Source organism: Mauremys mutica, chromosome 3 (assembly GCF_020497125.1).
Source record: "Mauremys mutica isolate MM-2020 ecotype Southern chromosome 3, ASM2049712v1, whole genome shotgun sequence".
NCBI lineage: Eukaryota > Metazoa > Chordata > Testudines > Geoemydidae > Mauremys > Mauremys mutica.
The window spans coordinates 163,599,411-163,622,082 of NC_059074.1; the positions used below are offsets into that span (position 1 = coordinate 163,599,411).

The following is a 22,672-nucleotide window of genomic DNA, read 5'->3' on the forward strand; positions in this document are numbered from 1 at the left end:
GGAACAATTAATTAAGATTTTCAACCGTGGCTCTTTCAGAAATTAAAAGGTGCTAGTGGCTGAGAAATGGGGAAGTGTCTTGTCCTAAAAGCATTAGGGATGCTTAAGAAGTACTTCCTGGGTACTTAAAGAAAAAGGAAGAAGAAGAAGAAGAAGAGGAAGATCAACTAGTTAGGCAACTAACATTTCTGTACTTCACTGTTACATTTTATGTCAGACTTATCTCTAAAACTCTTAAAAACTCATCACCAAGCTTTTCTTTTTCCTTTTTTATAAAATTCTATTTGTTTTCTTTTTTAACCATTTGTTGCATTGATAGATGTTTAGCTCTCCATGCCTTAAATAAATAGATGCCATGACACAGGAGGGCTAGTTAGCTGCATACTACGGTATACTGACTAAGTATTTTCTTTTATGCACTTTCTCATATCTGGGCGCATTGAAATTCTGTCAAGATCTTTACAATTTGACAGACATCCCCAAGGAAGTCTTTTCTTTTAAAAACTCTTTTCATATTTGTTTCCTTTCTGTTCTTCTTTGTGCAAGTCAGATTTAATATATATATATTTTTTCATAATCTTGACCTCAGACCTGCTAAGGAGTAATTAGATTTGGTTAGGTGCTTCAAGAGTAACTCAATAGCCTTGATGTAAATACTGAAGGACAGAAGGAAAGAAAAAAAATATACCTATCTTAAAAAGAGGGAGAGAGCGGAAGACATGCATTCAACCTGTTGTGTGCAGTTTCTGGCAACAATTCCAAAGACCAGCATACTGCAGTCCAGATGAGGCAGTGTTCATTAGACTAATTGTAATAAAATTAATGAAAAGATAGCAAAAATAAACCCAGCATTCTTTGTGGTCAGTCAAAACTTTTGTGAGGTCATTTGACAGGAAGGAAACTCCTTTTATAAGAAGTGCCAGTAGTTTTCCATTTTCCCCCCTCAAGTTATTTTGATTTATACAAAACTGTCAGATATTTGCCCACTTGGAGTATCGTTGTTTTAAACTGACCAGTCATCGTGTAATGTCTTGCCTTTCTCAATATTTCACGTGAGGCTAAGGCTTCCCTTAGGCATCTCTAATAATAAACTTTCCCCAGAAAATTTGGAAGGATTATGTGTTTCAAAAAGGAGCTGGCTGCTTGGAATAAATTCTCTTGTTGAGTGATTTATTCCCTTAATAGGAATTTTCTGATCTGCTGTCATTCTTGTTCACACACTGGGTGTCACTGCCTCTAAAACACTTGTCATTCTTTAATGGAAACAAAATAGTCATTGCAGTCAGAGCCGCAATGTCATTCCACTACCCCTTGCTGCGTCGGCAATAGTGAAAATGACAGAGCGGCTCTCAGTAGGGGTAATTAAAATGTAAATATTGATATTTTATTATTTGAAATTACTTTCCAGTGCGGCATTTAATATCTCTCCATCTGTGCGGCTCTGTTTAGCGGTCACTTTAGTGCAGCTCTGGGATGCCAAGTGGCGGCTTGATCCCCGTTATGTCAAAATGCTTGTTGCTGCTTAATTTTGATATCTAATTAAGTGGAAAAGTACAGTCCACACTGTAATCCATGGCATCTTAACCAGCTGCTTGGGTATATTTAGAATTAATCTCCACTATGGAATCATCCTAATGTATGCAATTAAGAATCTGCTGATGGCTAATTAGGTGTATTAGAATCAGGCAGCTTTTTTCTTTCTTTATTATTTGGACTGTTTCAGACTCAAGACACTCCAGAGTAGTAGTCTTAATGGTACATACACACTCCAGCTAGGGCAAGTGAACCCTCTACATTCATACAGGAGAGGTACCAGTCTTCCTCTTTCTCTCCTCCCCTCCTGAATCCCCTGAGAGCAGGGCAAATGCAAATATTATTTGAAACATTCCGTGGCACCATGACATTAAGGAAATAAACTAACTAGTAGAAGGAAGCAAAAACCCTCTCAGGAAAAGATATGAGGCAGAAAGTTTATAACACAATGCTTTGATGTGACTTTTTTTGTAAAGGGGAGTGAGGGATACATTCATCAGAGATTTTTACAGCCCTGATAAGTTTTTATTCTGTAAACTGAGTTGGGGATGGTCCTGCTTTGAGCAGGGGGTTGGACTAGATGACCTCCTGAGGTCCCTTCCAACCCTGATATTCTGTGATTCTATGAAAGCTTTTCACACATAGCTATCACAGCACAGGCAGGCTTAATTTATGTACATTGATTGCGTTGTACGCATAGCCATTGCTGTATGCTACTACATTCCAACACTGGCTTCATAACAACCAGATTGGGCAATTCCTGGAAATTTGACTTTGCCAGATGGAAAGATGGAGGGACCAGGGATTGCCACTGTTCTCAATGAGGAAATGACTGGTTGCTTCCCTAGAGAAGTGAAAGCCAGACAGTAATGACCTAACACTGTTTGAGCCAAAGAGCACTCAAAGTAGACCCAGTAGAGTTTAACAATAAACTGTGGCTCATATTACACATATACAAAGCCCCCTCCCCTTCTAACATTTATAATCTGATTTTGAAAGCGAATGAAAAAGCAAACAAACAAAAAACCACTAAGAAATTCAGAGAGAAGGCTTTTCATGCCATCTTCAATTCAATTGATTGTGCCCAGTCTTTGCAGCACATATGAGTGCCATGACCCCTAATTATTTTCAGACCCTGCAATATCTGCAAGTCTGCGTGAATCTAGGAAGGTTTAAGAAGCTTTAATTCTGAATATTCTAGTTTTGTTGCCTGTCTGTTAAATTTAGAACCATGATGATGCTAACTGGGGCAATACAAATGTCTCCAGGAGATGACTTTTGTTCTTGTTTTGTCACTTTCTTTGATATTTTTTCCCTTCAGGTTCTTTTTAGGAAAATTTGGGAAAGCCTATTTGTAGGGAGTCAGAATTACTCAGTCTCCATGCTCATTCAACACATGCTGAGACTATGAGCAAGGGAGCCAGCTCTGGTGCTGGTTTGTGTGTAACTGTTTTTTCATTATATCAGAATGGCAACATCAGAACTTTTGCAATCTTCATAGAATATCAGGGTTGGAAGGGACCTCAGGAGGTCATCTAGTCCAACCCCCTGCTCAAAGCAGGACCAATCCCCAGACAGATTTTTGCCCCAAATCCGTAAATGGCCCCCTCAAGCTCACAACCCTGGGTTTAGCAGGCCAATGCTCAAGCCACTGAGCTATCCCTGCCTTCTTAATGGAAGTGTGTGAGTTACTCCCATTGTCTGAGGATATATGACATGATCCTTTGCCCATTGTTGCACCAATGTGTACTTAGATAGTCCTGAATCACTGGGACCTGTGTGAGTGTGCAGTTTAATTCAGGCTAGTTGAAAACCATATAAAATGTTTCATTACATCTTGGTGGAAAGTGCATACACCGTAATGGCTTTTCCATATTAAACAAATTGGCCATTTTATGGGCAAAATTTTCAAAAAGGTTTCAACCCAGCTTCTAATTTTGTACCTGCATTTTTGCATCTACAGTCATTTGTAAGCACAAAAGATGCAACATTCATTGATATCTACATGATTTGCAGATGCAAATGACACCTGCAAATCTCTTAGTAACATGCCTGAATTCTAATACTTGTATCCACACTGAGGGGAAAATGAGTCCAAAATTAGAGTCTGGGTTTGAAAATTTGGGCCTTTTTATATAGAAGACTCACCCAAAGCAAACTATCAGCATCATAAATACAGACCTACTCCTTTCTCTCTCTCGTGCAAATGCCTCAGCCTGAAGGTTAACAAGCTCAGGCTGTCTTGGACTATTTAGAGAAGCAAATTCCAATGAAAATGTTCTGCCCCTGGTTCACACCTGTTCACATTTAGGAACTGATATGGTAGTCGGAGCACATAAATTGATCTCATCTGCAGCAGTTTTACACAGATGAAGAGACACTCTTTCAGGTAGCTGGGACCCAACCATGTTTAAAGACCATGAGTTGAAGACCTGCATACTTTAAACAAACAAATCAGATTGTACGTACTGGTGTACTAAAAAACAACCATACCCAGGACTCTTTACATTAGGATTGCTCTCCCTTCAGGAGTAGTGTACAGTGTAGCCCAGAGGGGAGGGCAAGTGGAGAAATTTGCCCCGGGCCTCGCAGGGGCCCCACGAGCCCTGGCCTTTGGTCGGCATTTCGGCAGCGGGGGGGCCCTTCAGTGCTGCTGAAGACAGAGCGACTGAAGGGCCCCCCACGGCCGAAATGCTGTTGAAGACCCAGACTGCCGCCGGGTGAGTCCAAGCGTTGCAGCTCCCCCGCTTTGCCATGCAGTGTCGTGGACCACACTGTACTACTCACCTGAATGTTCGAGTTCTTCCACTGGCAGTATCTTAAAGTTAAAATCACCAGCATAGAAAGGTAGCTCAAAAGTGTTTTCACATACCATCCTGCAAGTAGGAAGGAAAAATTATCTCTTTCTTCTTTACAGTTATTTTTCCCTTGTTCTCATAGCACCCAATGATGAATCAAAATGTATATGTTGGACCTGATTCTGGTTTCACTTCATGCTAGTATAAATCTGGGATAACCCTGTTTGGAATCTGTAGTGTTCCAGTGGTGAAATCAGTGTGAGAGGAGAATCAGGCACTTTAATTGTTTAAAGCTCTTTTTTTTGTTAATTTTTTGAGATCAGAATACTAGGATAGTATGGTGTGAATTTACAGGTGAGGGAAATAGAGTCCAATGCTGCAAGCTTTCTGTGTGTGGAACCCCCTCTAAAGGGAGTGTCACGCATGGAGGGCTTACCAAATCTGTCCCCAGGCAACTATGGCTAACTTGTTACATCTAACTTGTCACATTGCTGAATGTTAGCAACAGAAAAGTCTAATAGGGAGTCAGATAAAAGGTTCCTTTCTGAGACACTTTCAAGCTGCTATTATGCTGTTAGTCTTAAAGAAAAACTTGCAAGAATTGGTACTGTAACTGGAAATAGCAAGAAACTAAAAGATATATAGATATGGACACATTTCTTTCTTTCTGGGACATAAATCTGATTTAAACAACTACATGCTTGTGAATTACAATAAGTTACATGAGGAATGCAGCCTTCTGTGTGGAAAAAAATTACAAACTTAAATTGATCCTCTTTAGAATCATTATGTAAGGTTTGATAGAAATATTTCAGTTTTGTCTTCTACTCTCTAACTGGCATTTAAATTACATTAACACCCTCTTGTACAGTCTGAGTGAAAGGTCACGCTAGACAAGAAGCATCTTCACTGTTTGTAAATGTCTAATTTGCTGCTTTTAAATTGCTGTGAACCTCACTTACTTAGTCCTGCTGAATGAATCCAGTGTTGCAAATACTTCTGACAAGTGAATATTTGCTTAGTGAGAATCCATTGTTCTTAATGGATTGAGATGGACACGCAGTGTGAATGCATTTTTATTGCCAACCCATCTATCTGCTGTTGTTTCAGTGAGATGAAAGTAGCGTTGTGATAAAAGCCCAAGGTTTCTCAATCTACTGTTTGGCACTTGCCATCCTATCAGTAAAGTTTACTCAACAGTGCTTATGATCAGCATTTTTCTGTGTTATAAAATAAAATAAATTAATATTTTATAAGAACTTACATAAACATATAAAAATATCAATGTATATTTAAATAAGAAATGGAAAAATGAACAGGGCTGACCCAAGACAACATTAGACTCTGAAGATACATGGGGGCCTTTCTTAGGAGACTCAAATTGGCCCCCAGACACCCTTGTTGTGAAATCTATCTATCTGGTGTCCTTGTCCCTATGGCAAAACTAGCAGATGGCAATCAGAGCTCGTAATGCAGACAGTATAACTTCCAAACTGCGTGATGAGGTGGAGGGTGTTGTCAGACGAGGATTGGAGTTTACAGATGCCGAAACCAGTTCTTACCTTAGCACACCTATTTTCCCCATTATATTCATGAGGGAGAGGCTCAACTTATCCTCTGTAACAAAGCATCAGTTGGACAAACTGATCGTTTTTTCTTAGTTTTGTGCAAAAGTCATGGGGCCAAACGCAAGTGAGAGAGAACTTTGGTCCATAATGCCACAAACTAGTCCCTAAACATACAATGTTACTATGACATTTCAAATTTGTCCAGAAAGGCAGGATAAAGTCTGTCTTTATGCTTGTGTATTTGGTCTTGACTTACAGTTTTGACATGTTTGCACTTTTAGCTTTATCTGATATTTACCACATGAAAATCTTCAGTTGTTGTCAGACTCCATCTTGCTGTGGCACCGTTTGTAGTTGCTTACCTTCAGTACCAAGAGTTTGTCTTGGAGACTGCCATGAAGCAAACAGCTGTGATGGATATTTTCAAGTTGAGGAACCAATATGTACTGTTGGGACCCAAATTCAACGCTGGTGTGATGAGATTTAAGTCTTTGGAAGTCAGTGGAGTTGTACTAACCTGCCAGGAGATAAACTGGGGCCGCAATCTATAAAATATAGGTGATGACTACATGATATCAGAGTGAAAGTACTGCAGCTGCATTCGGTGATCTGTTTAATGGCTAAAATGTTTATAGACTACAATGAGGTAAATTTGTGCTTTTAAAAATGGGATTACATTAATTGGGCTGGGATTATGCGATTCAGGAGCTTGGAAGTCAGGGGAGTATTTACTCTGAAGGAGAAGAACAGATATAACTTAGATAATTTTTTCACATCTTAGCTCATATAGCCAAGTACTATTAATGCTTCCTGCTCTCCCTGGGATTTCCCCAATGGGAAGAGAACAGCTTTAAGTTGGAGTCAGTGCTACCTAGGTGCCTTTCCCCAGCTGCCCTAGTCGTGTCTAAACAACCTCATGTGCCTATAGCAGAAATGTTGCTGCTGGAGTCTTCTGCCAGGGTTTACATCCGTGGGAGTCCCAGCGTGAATCTAGGCAAGTATTGAATGTATGTGAAAAGGAGAGAGGACAATAATCCTACAGTAACAAATCTGGAAACCTATTAGGCCAGATTCTGATTTCAGAATGAAGTGGAGCTACTGCAGATTTACACTGGTGCAACAGACATAAAAATTTGGCCCACTGTTGATTATTTGAATCCCAAGCCAAGCACACTAGATGAAGTATTCTGCTGTGCAGGAAAAGAGAGAGAGAGAAATAAGCCATAGCTTTTAAAACTTTGGTTTTGTTCTTTCAGCCAATGGTGAATAGGCATCATTTTTAAATGAGGAAATTGCACTGGAAACACTAGTACACACAAAACATTTAGAAGGAAGTTAATCTATCAAAATTAAGTATAAATAATTTAAAAATCCAAACTCTGATGTTTCAACTGTGGAAATATATTGAATTTGCAACACACTAGTGAACATGTCATTTTAAAGCACAGCTTTGATTATAAAAAATGTAAATGAAGATATTTGAAGTATAAGACATTGGAAACTAGAGGAATATTTTGCTCATAGACTCAACAAACATGGAAACAAATGGTGAAGTAATTGGGGCCAGATTATCCATAAACATCAATAACTTCCAGATTTGTCAATTCTTTTGGTATCCAATACAAAAAAAATATCCTGGTTTATAAACAAATACTATTGATATAATAATCTAGTTTAATATGAAGCAAAAGAATCAAGGGTTTAAGAAGGAGTAGCCTGGGTTAGGCATCAAATGCTTAATGCTGAAAATAATCGCAAGGATAACTGGAGACACTCTTTTTGTAAAATAGTTCTCATAGTGCTATGTATATGCTACAGATCTTGCTTTGGCACTTGACCATCTGCAGCTGCTTCACTCTAGCCCCTAGTGAGTTAGTGTCCACGAAGTCCATCTTAATGAAGTAGAGGAAAGGGTCTTCAGGAATATAAAAGATTTACCCTGCTTAGCATGGAGCTATGTGTGATGTGAAATAGAAAGGAAGTGCTACATGTGCCGATATTTGAAGAGAGCAATGGATTAAATAGCCCCATTTAAAAGTCTGATAAATCTGTATGTAACCATGGTTTAGAACTCCTAATACTGTGGATAGTATAGTTCAGCTTCTTGTTTGTGGAAGGACACATAATAAAAACGTTAAGGCCTTTGTTACCTATTTATTCCTCACTTCGTCTAAGCACTGGGTTTATTGGTATGTGAAAGGAAAAATCAAGCATATGCTAAGTTGCTCAATCAACCTTCTCTCAATGCACACTTAGTGATCGCAGTGAATCATTATGGCATAATTACAGTTTGAGTGTGATATACTGTGTGTTGAAAAGTCGCTATTTTTAGAGGGTGAAACATTACAATTCCTCCCTTCCCCCCCTCCCAAAAAAACAACTATAACCAGCAAATCAATGCCATTGCTAACTGATATTATGAGACACCCTGTAGATTTACAGTGCTTGCACTCAGCTACATAAAAATGGCACTGAAAAGAATGCCTAGCAGGGGTTAAATTCATATGCCTGCACTGCAGCCTATTTCTGTCAACACTCAGCTCAGGAAATAAACATTTATACTTTCTGAAATGAAAGTGTATTTTTGAAGACTAGCCGTCAGATATTTTTTGCCCTTCACACTTTCAAATGCTTAGCCTTTTTTGTAAGTTGACTGCAAAGTGCATCAGTTTGCCAGGCAAAAATAAAAAAAATCTTGACAAGTGCCCATGGCATCATTGTCAAGCACATGAGTGTCTAGTAGAAGATGGCAGGAGGGTTGGCACAAAACATGCTTCCTTCAAGCTTATTACCTCAGGGGTACCTGACTCTTGAGAAGCTTTTCAATCCTTCCAAACGACGTTATTCCAAACTGTCATCTGGTTTATTTGGAGCACACTGTATTGCAGATAAACATGCTATTTAACTGCAGGTCAAGGTACAGAGTCATTCTGCTAGCAAAATGCCTGAGATACATTAAATGGCACTGACTCGGGGAAGGAGATGAAGAGAGATCAAAGTTGTCACCAATATGCATGGAATGGTCCAAGCTGGGAAGGAGGGAGGGAAAGTACCACAATATAAGTGCATTTTAAAAAGCCATAATACAGCTGAATATTTTAAACTATGACCTGTCAAACACCAGGGATTAAAGACCCATGCAACGCACTATATAAAGTTCAGCAACACAACCATAATGCAACCTCTTATATCTATTTGAAAAGAGTTCACTATTGTGAGCTAGAAGCCTATAACTAGTCCAGATACATTGACATGTATTTATACATAGTTTGGGGATTTCTTTTCAAATAATTACATTTTGAATAGAAAATAGTCACTTGTCAGAAAACAGGGTTAGTATTTTTTCAGGCTAGGACAAATTATTATTTGGGTTATTAGTTTAGTTTAGTATTGCTTCATATATCTATTTATCGTGACTTTAGCTAGTAACACTGCTGCTGTCACTACATCTGGATATTAGGTATAATTAGAATATATTTTTCTTAAAAGATGTTCCTATATTTGCAAATAGAAGGCCAAATTTTGGAACTTCTGCTCAAAATTTAGAACAAATTTTGGTCCTGATTACTTCAATGAATCAGGAGTTGGAACACAAATAGCGAATGTTCATGTGGGTAAGGTTTGTAGGGTCAGGACGAGAGTTCGATGAAATAAAGGAATAGGGGTCTCAACAATTTTAAAAAGATCTTATTATGTAAACACACATCCCTTCTTAACCCCTTCATTTACTGTGATATGCTGAATGTCCCGTGAAAGGAAAATTGTATTGTACTATAGGCATGCCTTACGCTTCCAAATAGTCGGGCAAAAAAACAAAAACAAAAAACCACTCCGTAGGTTAGGTTCTACAAGATTCAACTTTACGTTCCCGTGAAGGGTTGTACCTAAGAGTTAAAATAGGCTTTCACTGAGCAGACTTTCAAGCAAAAGTTGCTTTTAACGGAGGAGGAAATGACCCTGCACATTTGTTTATTAGTAAAGGGTAGAATTTTGGGATTTATATTTGTCAGTTTCTTTGATATAATTTGTGTTTGATTTTTAAACATTTCCTGTGAAAAATCTTAGCATCTGTAATGCATCTGCAGAGGATGCATTCTTCATAAGTACTGCACAGTAAATCACAGGCAGTGTCCTCATTTTTTTCATAGAGGTTGTATGTGGTTTCCTTTTATTATGACACACGATAAATGTGGTATTGAAACACACTGTAATTTGTAAAAACTCTTGTACAAAAGTTGATATGTAAATAAAAGAAGGAAGTTGAGAGCTTTGAGAAAAATAGAAAGGAGGTGAATGCAAGTTAAACTTTTTTTAATCAAAACTGATTTTATTGCTTTTTGCTTAATTAAACCCCTCAGAAGTGTGTGAAACATTGTTATGGCTAAAAAATTGGTCATTTGTAAATCACAGGGACAAAAGGGCTCTACTGCAACTTTAAAGTTTCCATGCACGTAAATGTCAATAGAGTGCCTTCTCCATCATCAGCACTAAATTCACATTGATGCCTCTTTTCTTCTCTGTATTGATCCTTCCATGAGAACGTAGATTTGTATCTGTTAATTAATGCGTCCTGAAACAGCGTTTGTATTAATCAGGCAGATAAGAAAAATTGGATGCCTGCACCCTCATGACAACCGTAAAAGTGCTGGCCCTGATAAAATCGTGGATGGACCTCAATAAAAAAGTTCCTCCTTCCACTCAATAAACTAATCATCCTGCTTTTAATTATTCGGCAGAAAGATGTGTGGAGATTGGAGAATGTGTAAATCTATTTACTAACAGCAGTGTCTGGAAGGGAGAATAGGGCTGTCACAGGACGGTGCTGCAGGCTACATTCTCTGTCCATCTGCTACTGCAGAAAAACTGGTTCTTGAGAGAAGGGAAAGGAACAGAAGCATGAAAGCTAATTGAAAGAGTACATTCCTCCTTATGACTTTTCAAATTATTATTTCCTTTCCCTTTCCATCCTATTTATTTTAATTACAGATGTGGTGTTCTCTTTTTTCACTTCTTCAGTGTTCTTCTTGTTTGCTATTTTTGTTGGATTTGTTTTGAAAGCAGGGAAACTACAATTCTATCACTGGGCACAAAAGACAGTATGAGAAAATGAAAATGAGAGAGAGAGAGCAGCCAGTTTAGTGTTTCAGTTTTTATGGATGCTTGCTGCTTTAGATGCATTAATAAAAAAAAGTAATAGGTTCGTTACTAATTTGTAGCAGACACCTGTGTAAATTTGCCAGTTTGTTATATTCTTACTGGAATGTAAATCCAGACTTTCAAAACAGGAGGGAAATGCGTTTAAGTATAGTCGAACGGCAAAAAGACTCTTTTTGTAGCAGGAACCCTGTCAAAGAACATGTAAGCAGCTCCATAAACAACTACATGAAAGCTTCAGACATGTCTTAAGACCCCCTTAAGAAAAGCTTGACTAATCCCCTTTGATGATTTTATTAAGTACTTGTGGTTGATGGTGCCAACTGGCAAACTACTACATTTCACCAACAGGCCAGGAAATCACTTCCTCTCCCATATTGTTCTGTAGCTCCTAATGTGATTGGGGATATTAGCAGTTTGATATAATAAATTAACAGCTACTGTAAACAAGAGCTTGAAAAGGTAAGACAGTAAAGATACTTGCCCTTAGTGATCCTATTAGGAAAGAGAGCAGGAAAAAAAAAGAAGGCAAAACTTAAATTCATTAGGAAGCATTATTAAATTTTCTCTCTCCCTCTCAAAAATGATGGTGTGATTACTATTCACTTGGCACTTTAATGTGCCATCCTGTTATTTCAGCAGCCGTAGTAGAGGCAGAAGCCATTACAGAAGTAATTAGCGTCTTTTCTGAAGAGGATAGGCCTTACTTCTCTTTCTGCTGAGGTTGAAGTTCAAAGTGCTCTTTGCTCATTGTGATAATCACCTTAATTCTATTAAGGCATAAAATCTTTCCTCTTAAAAAAGTTTTTTCAAAAACATGCTCCTTGGTTTAAAGGGGGCCTCTGAAGACATTCGTTCATTCTCCTTACAGCAGTGATGAACAGAACTAAGCTTCTGCTAATAAAAGCCCTTTGAACCTAGGTTTTTTGTTATCTAACTTGTTAGATGCCATCAGATCAGAGCCTCAGAGCATTAGATTTTAGAATGTTCCTACTGAGAAGAGGAAGTGCAAACCATTTTACATTGCTGTTATAACTCTTCAGAATGAATGCAGCGCCTACAGAAAATGCATACAAATCCAGGCTTGCTTCTAACTTTTACCTTGATTAGAAGCCCTTTAATTTTATGCTGATTGATCTTGCAGAGGGGGGAGAGTGGAATCCATATATATTGATTCATAACTTACATAAAAACAAAACAAAAAGGGCAAGTTGTAATGCAGAGTTATGATGCATTTGAACCTATTTAATATTTTTGACCTGCCCTTTTTTTGCTGTTTAGGATTCTCCACTTTGTCTCTGGCTGACCAGATGAGCCTTCTGCAGAGTGCTTGGATGGAGATTTTGATCCTGGGCGTAGTGTACCGATCACTTTCTTTTGAGGATGAGCTTGTCTACGCCGAAGATTATATTATGGATGAAGACCAGTCCAAATTAGCAGGCCTTCTTGACCTCAACAATGCCATCCTGCAGCTGGTAAAGAAATACAAGAGCATGAAGTTGGAGAAAGAAGAGTTTGTGACCCTCAAAGCTATAGCGCTTGCTAATTCAGGTTGGCAGTTTGTCATGATGGTTGCTACATTTTTTTCACATCACTTTTTTCCTTCCCACAGTATCTTCTGCATGGTTGTTCTAAACAATGTTTAGGAATAAGTAATTCTTAAATGGACCTTCACTTTTTTGTGGCTCTGATATAGAAAGGCTATAAACAAGGTAGTTCAAATTAAGGAAGTTCTTTACGGTTTTAAGCCTTTGTGGAACATATTCCTAATGCAGTAAAGAATAATACGCTGGATAATTTGGAAGGTATTACACAAGCAGAGATCCTTTCAAATGAATATAGACGTTATTCTACTAAATCCATTTCATAATCCAGATAAGACTAATCATTTCACTTAAACTGAATAGAATGGATGGATGCATTATATGATTTCCTTGAATACAGCTATTAAATGTATTGGTAAGGTGAACCCAGAATTGGTTGCAGGGGGGGGAAATCTCTTTTTCATCGTACAAGGACTACACTTTACCTCTATTATTATGGTAAAGATTCAGTAAAAGATATTACCTGTGCAGAAGGGGTTAAGAATTCCAAAAAGTATTTTTTTCTCTAAATTTGAATGTAAAAGTGCTGAAGCAGTGAACAGTGTCTGATAAGTAAAAATCGTTTGTGCTTTGTTGTTTTTCCTTTTGTCTCCCTAATGCTTTATTATGGTCTTAAGTCCCTTTTATCATTTGCATAAAGTTCAGGATAGATCCCTCTTTAATGACGTGCCGATCATTAGATACCTGTGTGTCAATAACGTGCTCTGATGCTATGTACCATTGACAGTCACACCGTGCCCCTCCATCTGCTTTTGTTTTGACCCTATCTTTGAACTTTATCTTGGTTGCTGGCCAGTAGTTTTCCCTTTAATTACAAGAAGGAAACTGTCAATAAAATCTGTTAAATGGGATGCAATGAGTGGCTTGAATGGGCGGACGGCTATTTGTTCAAATTCTGCAGCATTCAAGGTATTGACAGTTTGTTTTCTGGGGCCATATGTGACGATCAATCTCAGGCTGGGCTCAGCCGCGCTGAAAAATGAAAAACCAGATTGCTTTTGCTTACTTGTGGATGACGACTTGTGATTTGGCGCGGTCCTAGTGAGATGAGACCTTCTGCCCAAATTGCCCCCCTGAGAGTCAGGACGCGTGACTGTTTTTAGAAATAATTTTTTAATTGATTTTGTAATTAACAGTTCATCTACAATATTGATGCATGAATCCTCAGACTGATAGGAGGGAAATTGTTTTCAACAATGAAGTTGTAATTTCCTATTTGTCTTTGTAATGGTATTTAGCATTTTGCATTTTTAATTGGAGATATAACTCAAAAAATGCAAAACCAAAACACCATTTGTTTCTTTGTAAAATATCCTCCATCCCCTTATTGAATCGTCTTAATTTGTATGTGTCCTTTTTATTTACCCTACACAGAATGGTTCTGGTATGCCATTCAATGGTCAAAGTCTCTTTTTGTTTGGAAGATGATTTATTTTAGAGCAGGCTGAATATTGAGTTCAAAACACTTCATAGTTATAGGAAAGGTTTCACCCAAGATTATATTCCAGGTGCAGAACACCAAAGTTATGGTCATTTAGGGGTCTAAATTGAGAAATTTTATTATTTTATTTATTTTTGCTATTTTATATATAGGTTATTCAATAAAAAAGATATGGATAACTGCATAAGATATCAAAAAAGTTTAGTTATACATGCTACATGTAGTAGACCAAATTCATCTGTAGCTTAAGTTACTGCAATTCCCATCAACTTCAATAGGAATTACATCCAGGGTAATGTGAACAAATATAGTGCACTGTATTAAAATTCAAAGCAAGTTAAAATGAAATCATTTCCTCTCCATATTTTAATAAAATTATATGCTGACTTGAAACTAAACTATTGTGAAAAGGATTTAAAATGCATATCAGCCACCTAACTCCAACTTGGTTTTGTGTTAACGGTATTTATATTGTTAGCACTAGACATTTTAGTTACTAAGGGCCAAAATCTTGATCCTAGAAGCTCTTTAGCATATGAGTATTCCCACTGAACTTTTTACTTAAGAAAACACACATTGACATAAGCAGGAGTTTTATCTGAGCAGGAATTCAGGATTGGATTCTTCGAGTATCATTTTCAGGAAAAGGTCAAACCAATCTCTAGTTTTAGTAGGTTGCACATACAACTCAGGTAGTTAGATGTCAAACTTTTACCAATTGCTATCTCACTAATTTGTAAGTGTGAATTGCACTTACAAAATTACAAGTCATTACAGAAAATCAAACCCTTAGTGTTTCGATTGCAAATTCTACTAAAAGTACAGTATAAGCTTTTTCCTAGACAAAATAGAGTAGTTCAGTTTTACGTAACCATGACCTTGATTAATGTAAATGCAACTATAATAGATATCCTAGAATGAAATGCAATTATAAGAATAATCATTTAATAATTTGGTTTTAAATACATTTTGTTGTTGTCATATCTTTTTTCTTCAAGCAATTCCAGTGTTGTTCAGATATTTATTCTCCCAACTTAACATTAATGGACTCATATTCTTTATCTGTAGGAAAAAAAGATCAAGTACCACAAGGAATCTTACAGATTTCATATGTTTTTGGCTGATCTATCTTGTCTAAAAAGAATCCCAGGTTAACTCTAATGTAAATAATGGACAATAAGGGGTTTCTGACACAGTATCTGTATTTAATGATTTACAATTCAACATCATACCATTTTCATTGCTGGTATTCAGAGGCAGAAAAAAAAATTGTGGATTGTCTTCACCTTGATTGGACTCTGTTTTTAATAAATACCACAAGCTCTTTGTGTGGACTGACAAATCTAAGTGTCATAAAATACCAATTTTTTGCAATCTTAAGTGCTCCTACAGTATATGCCATTGATACCATTAAAATTTCACCATTTTCCAACAGCTTCTGTAGAATGGTATCTAAGATACCACCATTATTTCCTATACTAAGAGCAGAGGGGAAATTTTGTATTTCAGGTCGTGCTGTGTGGTATCTATTAGCAAGTTTTCACTTTTGAATGATGACCATTATAGTTCTGCTTCTACAATTCCCTAGACGACATACTATGTCTGTACTTCCCATTTAAAGAACAATCTTTTATAGGTATTGATAAAAACAGAATGCATATAAAGTCTGGGAAGAATCTATAGTTTATCTACATAACAGCATAAAGGTTTTCACGTTTTTTACACACAGTTCAGCCCTGCGTACAGTCTTGATTTCAGTAATTCTTTTTTGACCTGCAGTGCTTGATATGACATTCATCTAAATTAACAGCTTAGTTTTAAACATCTGGCTTGATTCAATAATAATTAATGCACTCTTTATGCTTTAATACCAGAGAAGAGACTTACTATTAATGGTTGTCCTATCAATATCACTGTTCCCTTCCTTCCTTCCTTCCAAGCACACATAAAGACAGACAGGTACCTCAAAATGACTGCAAGAAAATTCCCTGTGTTCAACTGTACACTGCTCCATGGAAACAATCTGGCACCAATGAGCACTTTGTTTACTCACGTAGAAAAATAACTGTGAACATTTTCCAAAATATTCATGTTCCAATTAGTTTCTCAGATGTTAGGAGAGGTGAAATGTTTGCATCGTGTGTGCGAGTGTATATACACAGAGTTACTTGTGCACACACACACGTAAAAGGTGATCTGCCTGTCTTTGTGATAGCATTTTATGCTTTTGTGTATGGATTAATACCAAACAGAGATATCCAGGAGAGCAGTTTTTGGAATTGCTTAATCAGTAACAACCTCAACTAGACTGTGCCTTCGGGACAGAATTTTCAAAAAAGCGCAGCATCCACAATGGGGTCAGACGTTTCCAGATCAGCTGAGCTCCCATTTAAGCACCAAAGTAAGTGGCCAGCTTTTCTAAAGAGTTCAGCAGGATTGAAAAGCTGGCCCTTATTTAGGTGCCTAAATGAGAGTTGAGCCCTGAAAAATCTGAGCTCTGTTGAAAATTTGCTCCTACATCTCAGCACTGGGTGCATAGTTGCTCCATTTCAAAGGCAGCAGAGGGACCTTCCCTGCTCCCCATCATAATCACTGTTCTCCTACTTGATCTACCTCTAAAGAAAAGCTCTTTTAATACCCTCCCCACCCCAAAAGAGAGAGAGAGAGAATCAGGGAGTCTGTTATACATCATAACACAGACAAATGTTGATATCAATGAAGTTGCACACCCACTTATGCCAGTGGCAAATTTTGCTCATATCTAGGATTTAACTTGTCAAACTTTACCTTCACCTAAATTACATACTCTGAGCCAGAGGCTTGTTAGTATTAAATAGTGTTTTCATGTAAATGTTAATTGGAAGAACAATATACATTTCCTGTTCCATTGAGTCTATATCTTATTTTATGCCCAATTTTGACTGTAGCTATATGGTATACTGTAGCAGGCTATATCTAATTTCTAGTGATGCCATCTTTTGTAGTTGTATTTTGTCCATTGTATTGTTATTTCCATTAATATTGAAATTAGTTTGGAGGATACATATAAAATCTGTATTTATGTCATTGTTACTATACTAGTATTTCTTTTGCTAATAAAAATACCAAAATTTGTGGGACACCACTTTAAAAAACATATTGGAAATTGCTAGTATAGTAAGCGTTTCCTGATACATGAATGCCTTTTCTGCCTCCAGTTCATCTTCCATGTTGTCATCTGAGTGCCATTCACAATTTGTAGAGAAGATGTCCATGTTTGCCACCATTTGCTAGAATTTTATTATTTAATAGACTTTTTTCTGGCACTTCAGTCTAGTGTCCGAGCACCTCATGTATGTTAATGAGTTTTTCTTCATATCATTATGAAGTAGGCAGGCATTATCCCCATTTTACAGATTAGGAAACTGAGGTACAAAAAGGTGAAGTGGCTTGCCCAATCCTATGGCAGCACTGGGAATGGAACCCCAAGTTCCTTACTCCCAGTCCAGTGCCTTCACTGGAAGACACTATGATTCCTCTACCAAGAGGCAGGTATATTGGCCAGGAAGCAAACCCAGATCAACTGACTATATTAACAACAGTAGCAGAAATAGAAATGCTTCTATTCAGCCTATTTTTCCACTGCCAAGCACAAGGAACTCTTATTGGTTATTACAACCATTATTTGTATCCTGCAGTGGAAGAATAGGACCCTTGATGTTATTCATGCAGCTTTGTCTTTTTTTTAATATCTTGTCCTATTACTCAGTCTTGCAGTCACCCCTTCTCTGGACGCTTTGTATCTCTCCTTGGTAGAAGTCCTGTCTACTTTATTCGTTGTCCTGACCTTGTACTTCCTTTTGGAATGTAGGTAAAAGAAAAGACAACCCCCCCATTTTAAAATCTATTTTAATCCTACATTTATTGTTTTTTCATGACACCATAAATCCCCACACACATCTTAATTACCATGAATTAAAGTATTTCTTGAATTCATTTTTACACTCTGTGTGTTACACTCTCACCATCTTTAAAATATTCTCTCCACCCTACATCAAGGGTACATCTATATGGGGATAAAAACCCTGCTGCGGCTGGCCCAGATCAGCTGACTTGGGCTCGCGGGTTTTGGGCTGTGGGGGCTAAAGTAGGGTGATCAGATGTCCTGATTTTATAGGGACATTCCCGATTTTTGGGTCTTTTTCTTGTATAGGCTCCTATTACCCCCCACCCCCTGTCCCGATTTTTCACACTTGCTGTCTGGTCACCCTAGGCTAAACATCGCTGCGTAGAAGTTCAGGGTCCCAGAACATGGGCTCCAGCCCAAGCCTGAAAGTCTACACAGCAATTTTTCAGCCGTGGAGCCTGAACCCCACGAGCCTGAGTCAGCATTATCTGGGCCGCATGTAAACTGTCTTGAGAATTCAGCTTTCGTGTCTCTACTTAAAAGTAGGCCAGATCAGTGCATTCCTGATTACCTGTGTGTTGATTGAAATTCTTTTTTCTCTTTGCTTGTTATACATGCCCTCGCTGTCCTTCTTGGGGTACCAGAACTTCTTAATTTGTTTCTCTTTAATTTCCCTTGTATATTCTGGCTGATAAATTCTGCTTCCCAATGTTATAATCAGATATAATCCTATCTTCAGACCATTTTTGCCCAATCACTTTAGCTGCAGAAAGTATTCTACTTGTCTACCTTCCTATATCCAGCCTCAGGCCTCAGACTCAGGAAATCATCTTTATTCAGGAAGGGTGCTTAATCACATACTCAAAATGAAGCACGGGTTTAAGTCCTAAATAAGGATGGGCTGAAGCATGTGTTCAATTGCTTTCCTGAAGTCTTCATTATGAAGATTTTTATCAAAAGAGGCCGGATAAACAAACCAGGAATACAGTTTGTTTAATGGTTATAAAGAATCTCTTTCAAGCTGAAAAAAACCTCTTTTTTACATTTTTGGGGCTCTGTTACTTTTTTTTGAGTTGCAGTACTCATGAAATTAAATATCAATAATGCAGCGGGCAAGCACTTTGCAATGTTTGCAAGTTTCCCTGTACAACTCTATCATGCATCTCAATCCCAACATGCAGTAATTTTTCAGTTTCAGAACAGCACACCCCTCAGTAGATACTGCAAATGGTGGGGATTTGTGCAATATTGTTTTGGTTCATTAATTCCAGTTAGAGAAGAGAGTCAGACCACCAAATTCATTTTATTTGAGACATAATCCAAATTTAGATTGTGCTGTCTAGAGTTGCATTAAAAGCACTGTAATTACTGTTCTACTTGTTCTTGATCTCATCAAATTCTGTCAGGATCTTACAACTGCTTAACTTGATTGTATCCATTTTTGACTTGTGAATTACTTATACAGAACCATCAGTATAGCCTGGTGGTTGCTTTCAGTCAAGTTGCTCTCCCTACTTGTTGAAGTTTTCTTCTGTATCGTGTCTTGTGAGCATCTGAATGTTTCTGCTCACTGCTGCATAATCCCTGTTGCTTTATTCATTCTTTCTTGCTTTAGATTGTCTCTATTTTTTGAAATGCAGAAATGCTTCATTTGAGGTCCATGTGTTTCATCTCTTCCATGTTTTCTTCCTAGTGATATTAAATACATAAACAGTACAAAGTACCATTTTAGAGTGGTCTCTTTTCCCTCATTTTAGGTTCATGCCAAACATTTGCTTGTTTCCATGCTCTGTGGTGTGTCCCAGATTATTCTTGGGTGACCAGATGTTTGTTTTCTTCATTTGAGATGAAGCCTGAATTGTAAACAAGGTAGATGGTAATCTGAGTTGGTATCTGGATTTTGTAGTGTTTTTCTCAGGTGAGAGATCTAGTTTTCTCTCTTTTCTGCACAATGATATAATCAATCAGGTTTCGGTGGAGCTGATCAAAAGAGGTCCAATTGTATTTTCCCTTGCTGTGATGGGGAAACAAAGCATTTGCAAGGATAAGATGATTCTCAAAGCAAAGCTTAATGAGTCGATGTCCTAAATTGTTGATTTTACCTTCTTTCATTGCAACACTCTGATCAACAACCTCTTTCACCACTTCAGCACTGAAATCTCTCAGCAGCACACAGTGTTTGACATAGTATCAATGAGTTCCCCTGCCTGGCTGTAGAAATCTTCAACCTCATCAATCTGTGCTGCTTTTTTGTAGGTCATTTAAGATCAAAATCTGCGTACTTCTGAATGACAACACATCCTCATGTCCCCGTTTAATTTAATTGTTAATCTAGGCACTGGTTTGAAAGGATTTCACATCTGGGTGTACATTTCTACCATTTCCCTTTGGAATGGTAATTGTAAGATGTCCAAGGGAGTCTACTAGGAAAATGATTTTTCTAATCTTATTTTCACAGGTTCACTTACCTGGCACAGGTAGAGCATTTAAAATGTTTATACGTAACATAATAAATAGTTAGATGTTATCTGATATATTAAGTCGTTCTGGGTCTCTACATAGCCTCTGTGTTCCCTTAAATTATAATAGTTCTTATTGACCTCACCATCACACTAGCTTAGACAGGGTTTGCCAACAATAAATTAATCTGTATCTGCTGAAGCTATTTCTTTTTACTTTTGCGGGGCCACTGCAACATTCTGGACCATTTTCCTTATTTCTGGAAACAAATGCCAGCCTGATTAAGATCTACATTCATTTAATACCAGGAACGAGACATAGAGCCAAACAGCAAGGCTGGAACATGAAGAAGGATCCTAATCGAGATTAATATTTTCCTGAGCAGTCTGCCAGCTGAATCATGGTCTAATTAAACAGCCCAGATTTAGTGAGTTTGCATTTAAGTGTTAGCAGACTCTAGGATGAGTAAAGCTGAAATGATTTTGAATCTTTTCTCTAAATGGGAAGTTAAATTATAGTAATTCAATTAAATCATTTTAAAATCTTTCAAGCTAAATCAAAGTCTTTAAAGAGATCGTAATAGCTGTTTGTGACCATATCTCTCTGCTATTTGTTCTCACCTCATTTCCTGTGACATACTTTTATATCGCCCAAGGCACAGCTGCCCAAACTCTGGCCCATGAACCACTGGCTGTCTGCAGAGTACACGCGGGTGGTCCTTGGAGAGTTGGCTGGTCACTTTATTTCCCACTGCCAAATTGATGTAAAAGACAGCAAAAAATACATTGCTACTATTACTTTTCCATGTAAGCAATAGCTCTGTGTACCCCAGGGATGCTATATGATCACCGATGGGAAAGGAGGGGAACCGCAAGACAATCCCTCTCTTAAGATGTAGTCCACACTGTGAAAAAGTTTGAGACCCTGGGGTGTAACAGCTATGTCATGTCACAGATTCTGATTCGCTTTCCACCTTCATTTTTTCTGTCTGTGTTTTTTTTTTTTCTTCTCATAATCAAATTCAGTGTGAGGGAAAAAATGTACAGGCAGCAAGTATTCATAAAGTCATATAGCCAGAATGTAATCTGAGCTGCACTGTTACAGATCTACAGGATCACCACTGATTTCAATGAAAGTCTTCCACTCCTCTGAGGAAAATATTACAAAACCCATATATCAATGCAGACTGCCACCCATCCCTTTGAAATTCAAACTTCACATCTGCTGCATAAAACAAAGATCTACCCAGTTAGGAATAATCTGGACAATTTTCTAGAGGGTAGAAATTGGCAAACATTTAGTGCCAATTTCTAGAATATTATGGCCTCTTTTTGCTCCTCTGTTGGCACAGAGTGGCTGGAGAACAGACAGATTTGGCTAGCTGAATTTCTCTGACATGGAAGAGCTCTCAGCTAGCACAGAGCCAGAATACCCAGCTCCTACACCAGCCGCTAAGCATAGCACTGGCAGAGGGCATGGTGGGGCATAGTCCGCACACACTGTGATTTAGCAATCCAAGGTTGATGGACAGTTCCTTGGGGACTGTTATTAGCCAGCAGAGTTTAGAGCAGCCCCCACATTGCTCTAAAACTGCATTAGGAATAGTCCAAGCCCAACCAGAGAATCGGGGATCTGTAGTAATTAGGAACTTGGCACAGCAGAGAACCAGGCTTTTGAAATGCAGTGTAAATGTTTGCAAAGAAATCACTTTAAATAGAGTCCAGTGGATGATCAAGAGGTGTTTGTTTATGAATGTTGAATTCAGTAGAGTACTCCATGTTTACACCAGTATAATTAAGATCAGAACCTGTGTGTGTGTGTGTGTGTGTGTGTGTGTTGTTGTTGTTGTTGTTCTATACTCAGGGATTTACCTTTCATTGTCCCAGGTAAATAGTATTAACTAACTGGTTCTATACTAATACTAGAGGGGAAAGTTGAAGTTGTTGTTACAAAAGTAGCAAAAAAGGCAGATTTGGGTGATGGGAACAGTGCTACAATTTTACTGATTTTCCTTTTTAAATTTTTTAATCTTTACTCCCTCCTTTATATGTTTTTCCCTTTTAATTTTTTTTAGACCTGACTACCTTGGTGCACGGTATCTAATCTCAGCAGTGTGTGCATAACCTGTCTAACTGCATGCTTCTTGGGGCATGTATTCTCTGAGACCCAGAATTATTAAACATGTAAAACCCCCATAGGACTCCGTTATGTGTAATTAACAGATAAAC

General features: G+C 37.9%; 1 protein-coding gene and 1 long non-coding RNA gene across 9 annotated transcripts in view; one reads left to right on the top strand and one right to left on the bottom strand.

Moving 5' to 3' along the window:
• ESRRG (estrogen related receptor gamma) overlaps positions 1 to 22,672 on the top strand; it is a 472,345-nt gene that overhangs the window by 443,323 nt on the left and 6,350 nt on the right. For all 7 annotated transcript variants that reach the window (XM_045011449.1, XM_045011453.1, XM_045011451.1 and 4 more), the window contains one exon: positions 12,335 to 12,604. In XM_045011449.1, the coding sequence (XP_044867384.1) occupies positions 12,335 to 12,604 (270 nt within the window). The remainder of the gene's footprint in view (positions 1 to 12,334; positions 12,605 to 22,672) is intronic.
• The window catches only part of LOC123367306, a 78,515-nt gene that overhangs the window by 5,545 nt on the left and 50,298 nt on the right, over positions 1 to 22,672 (bottom strand). The window lies entirely within an intron of this gene.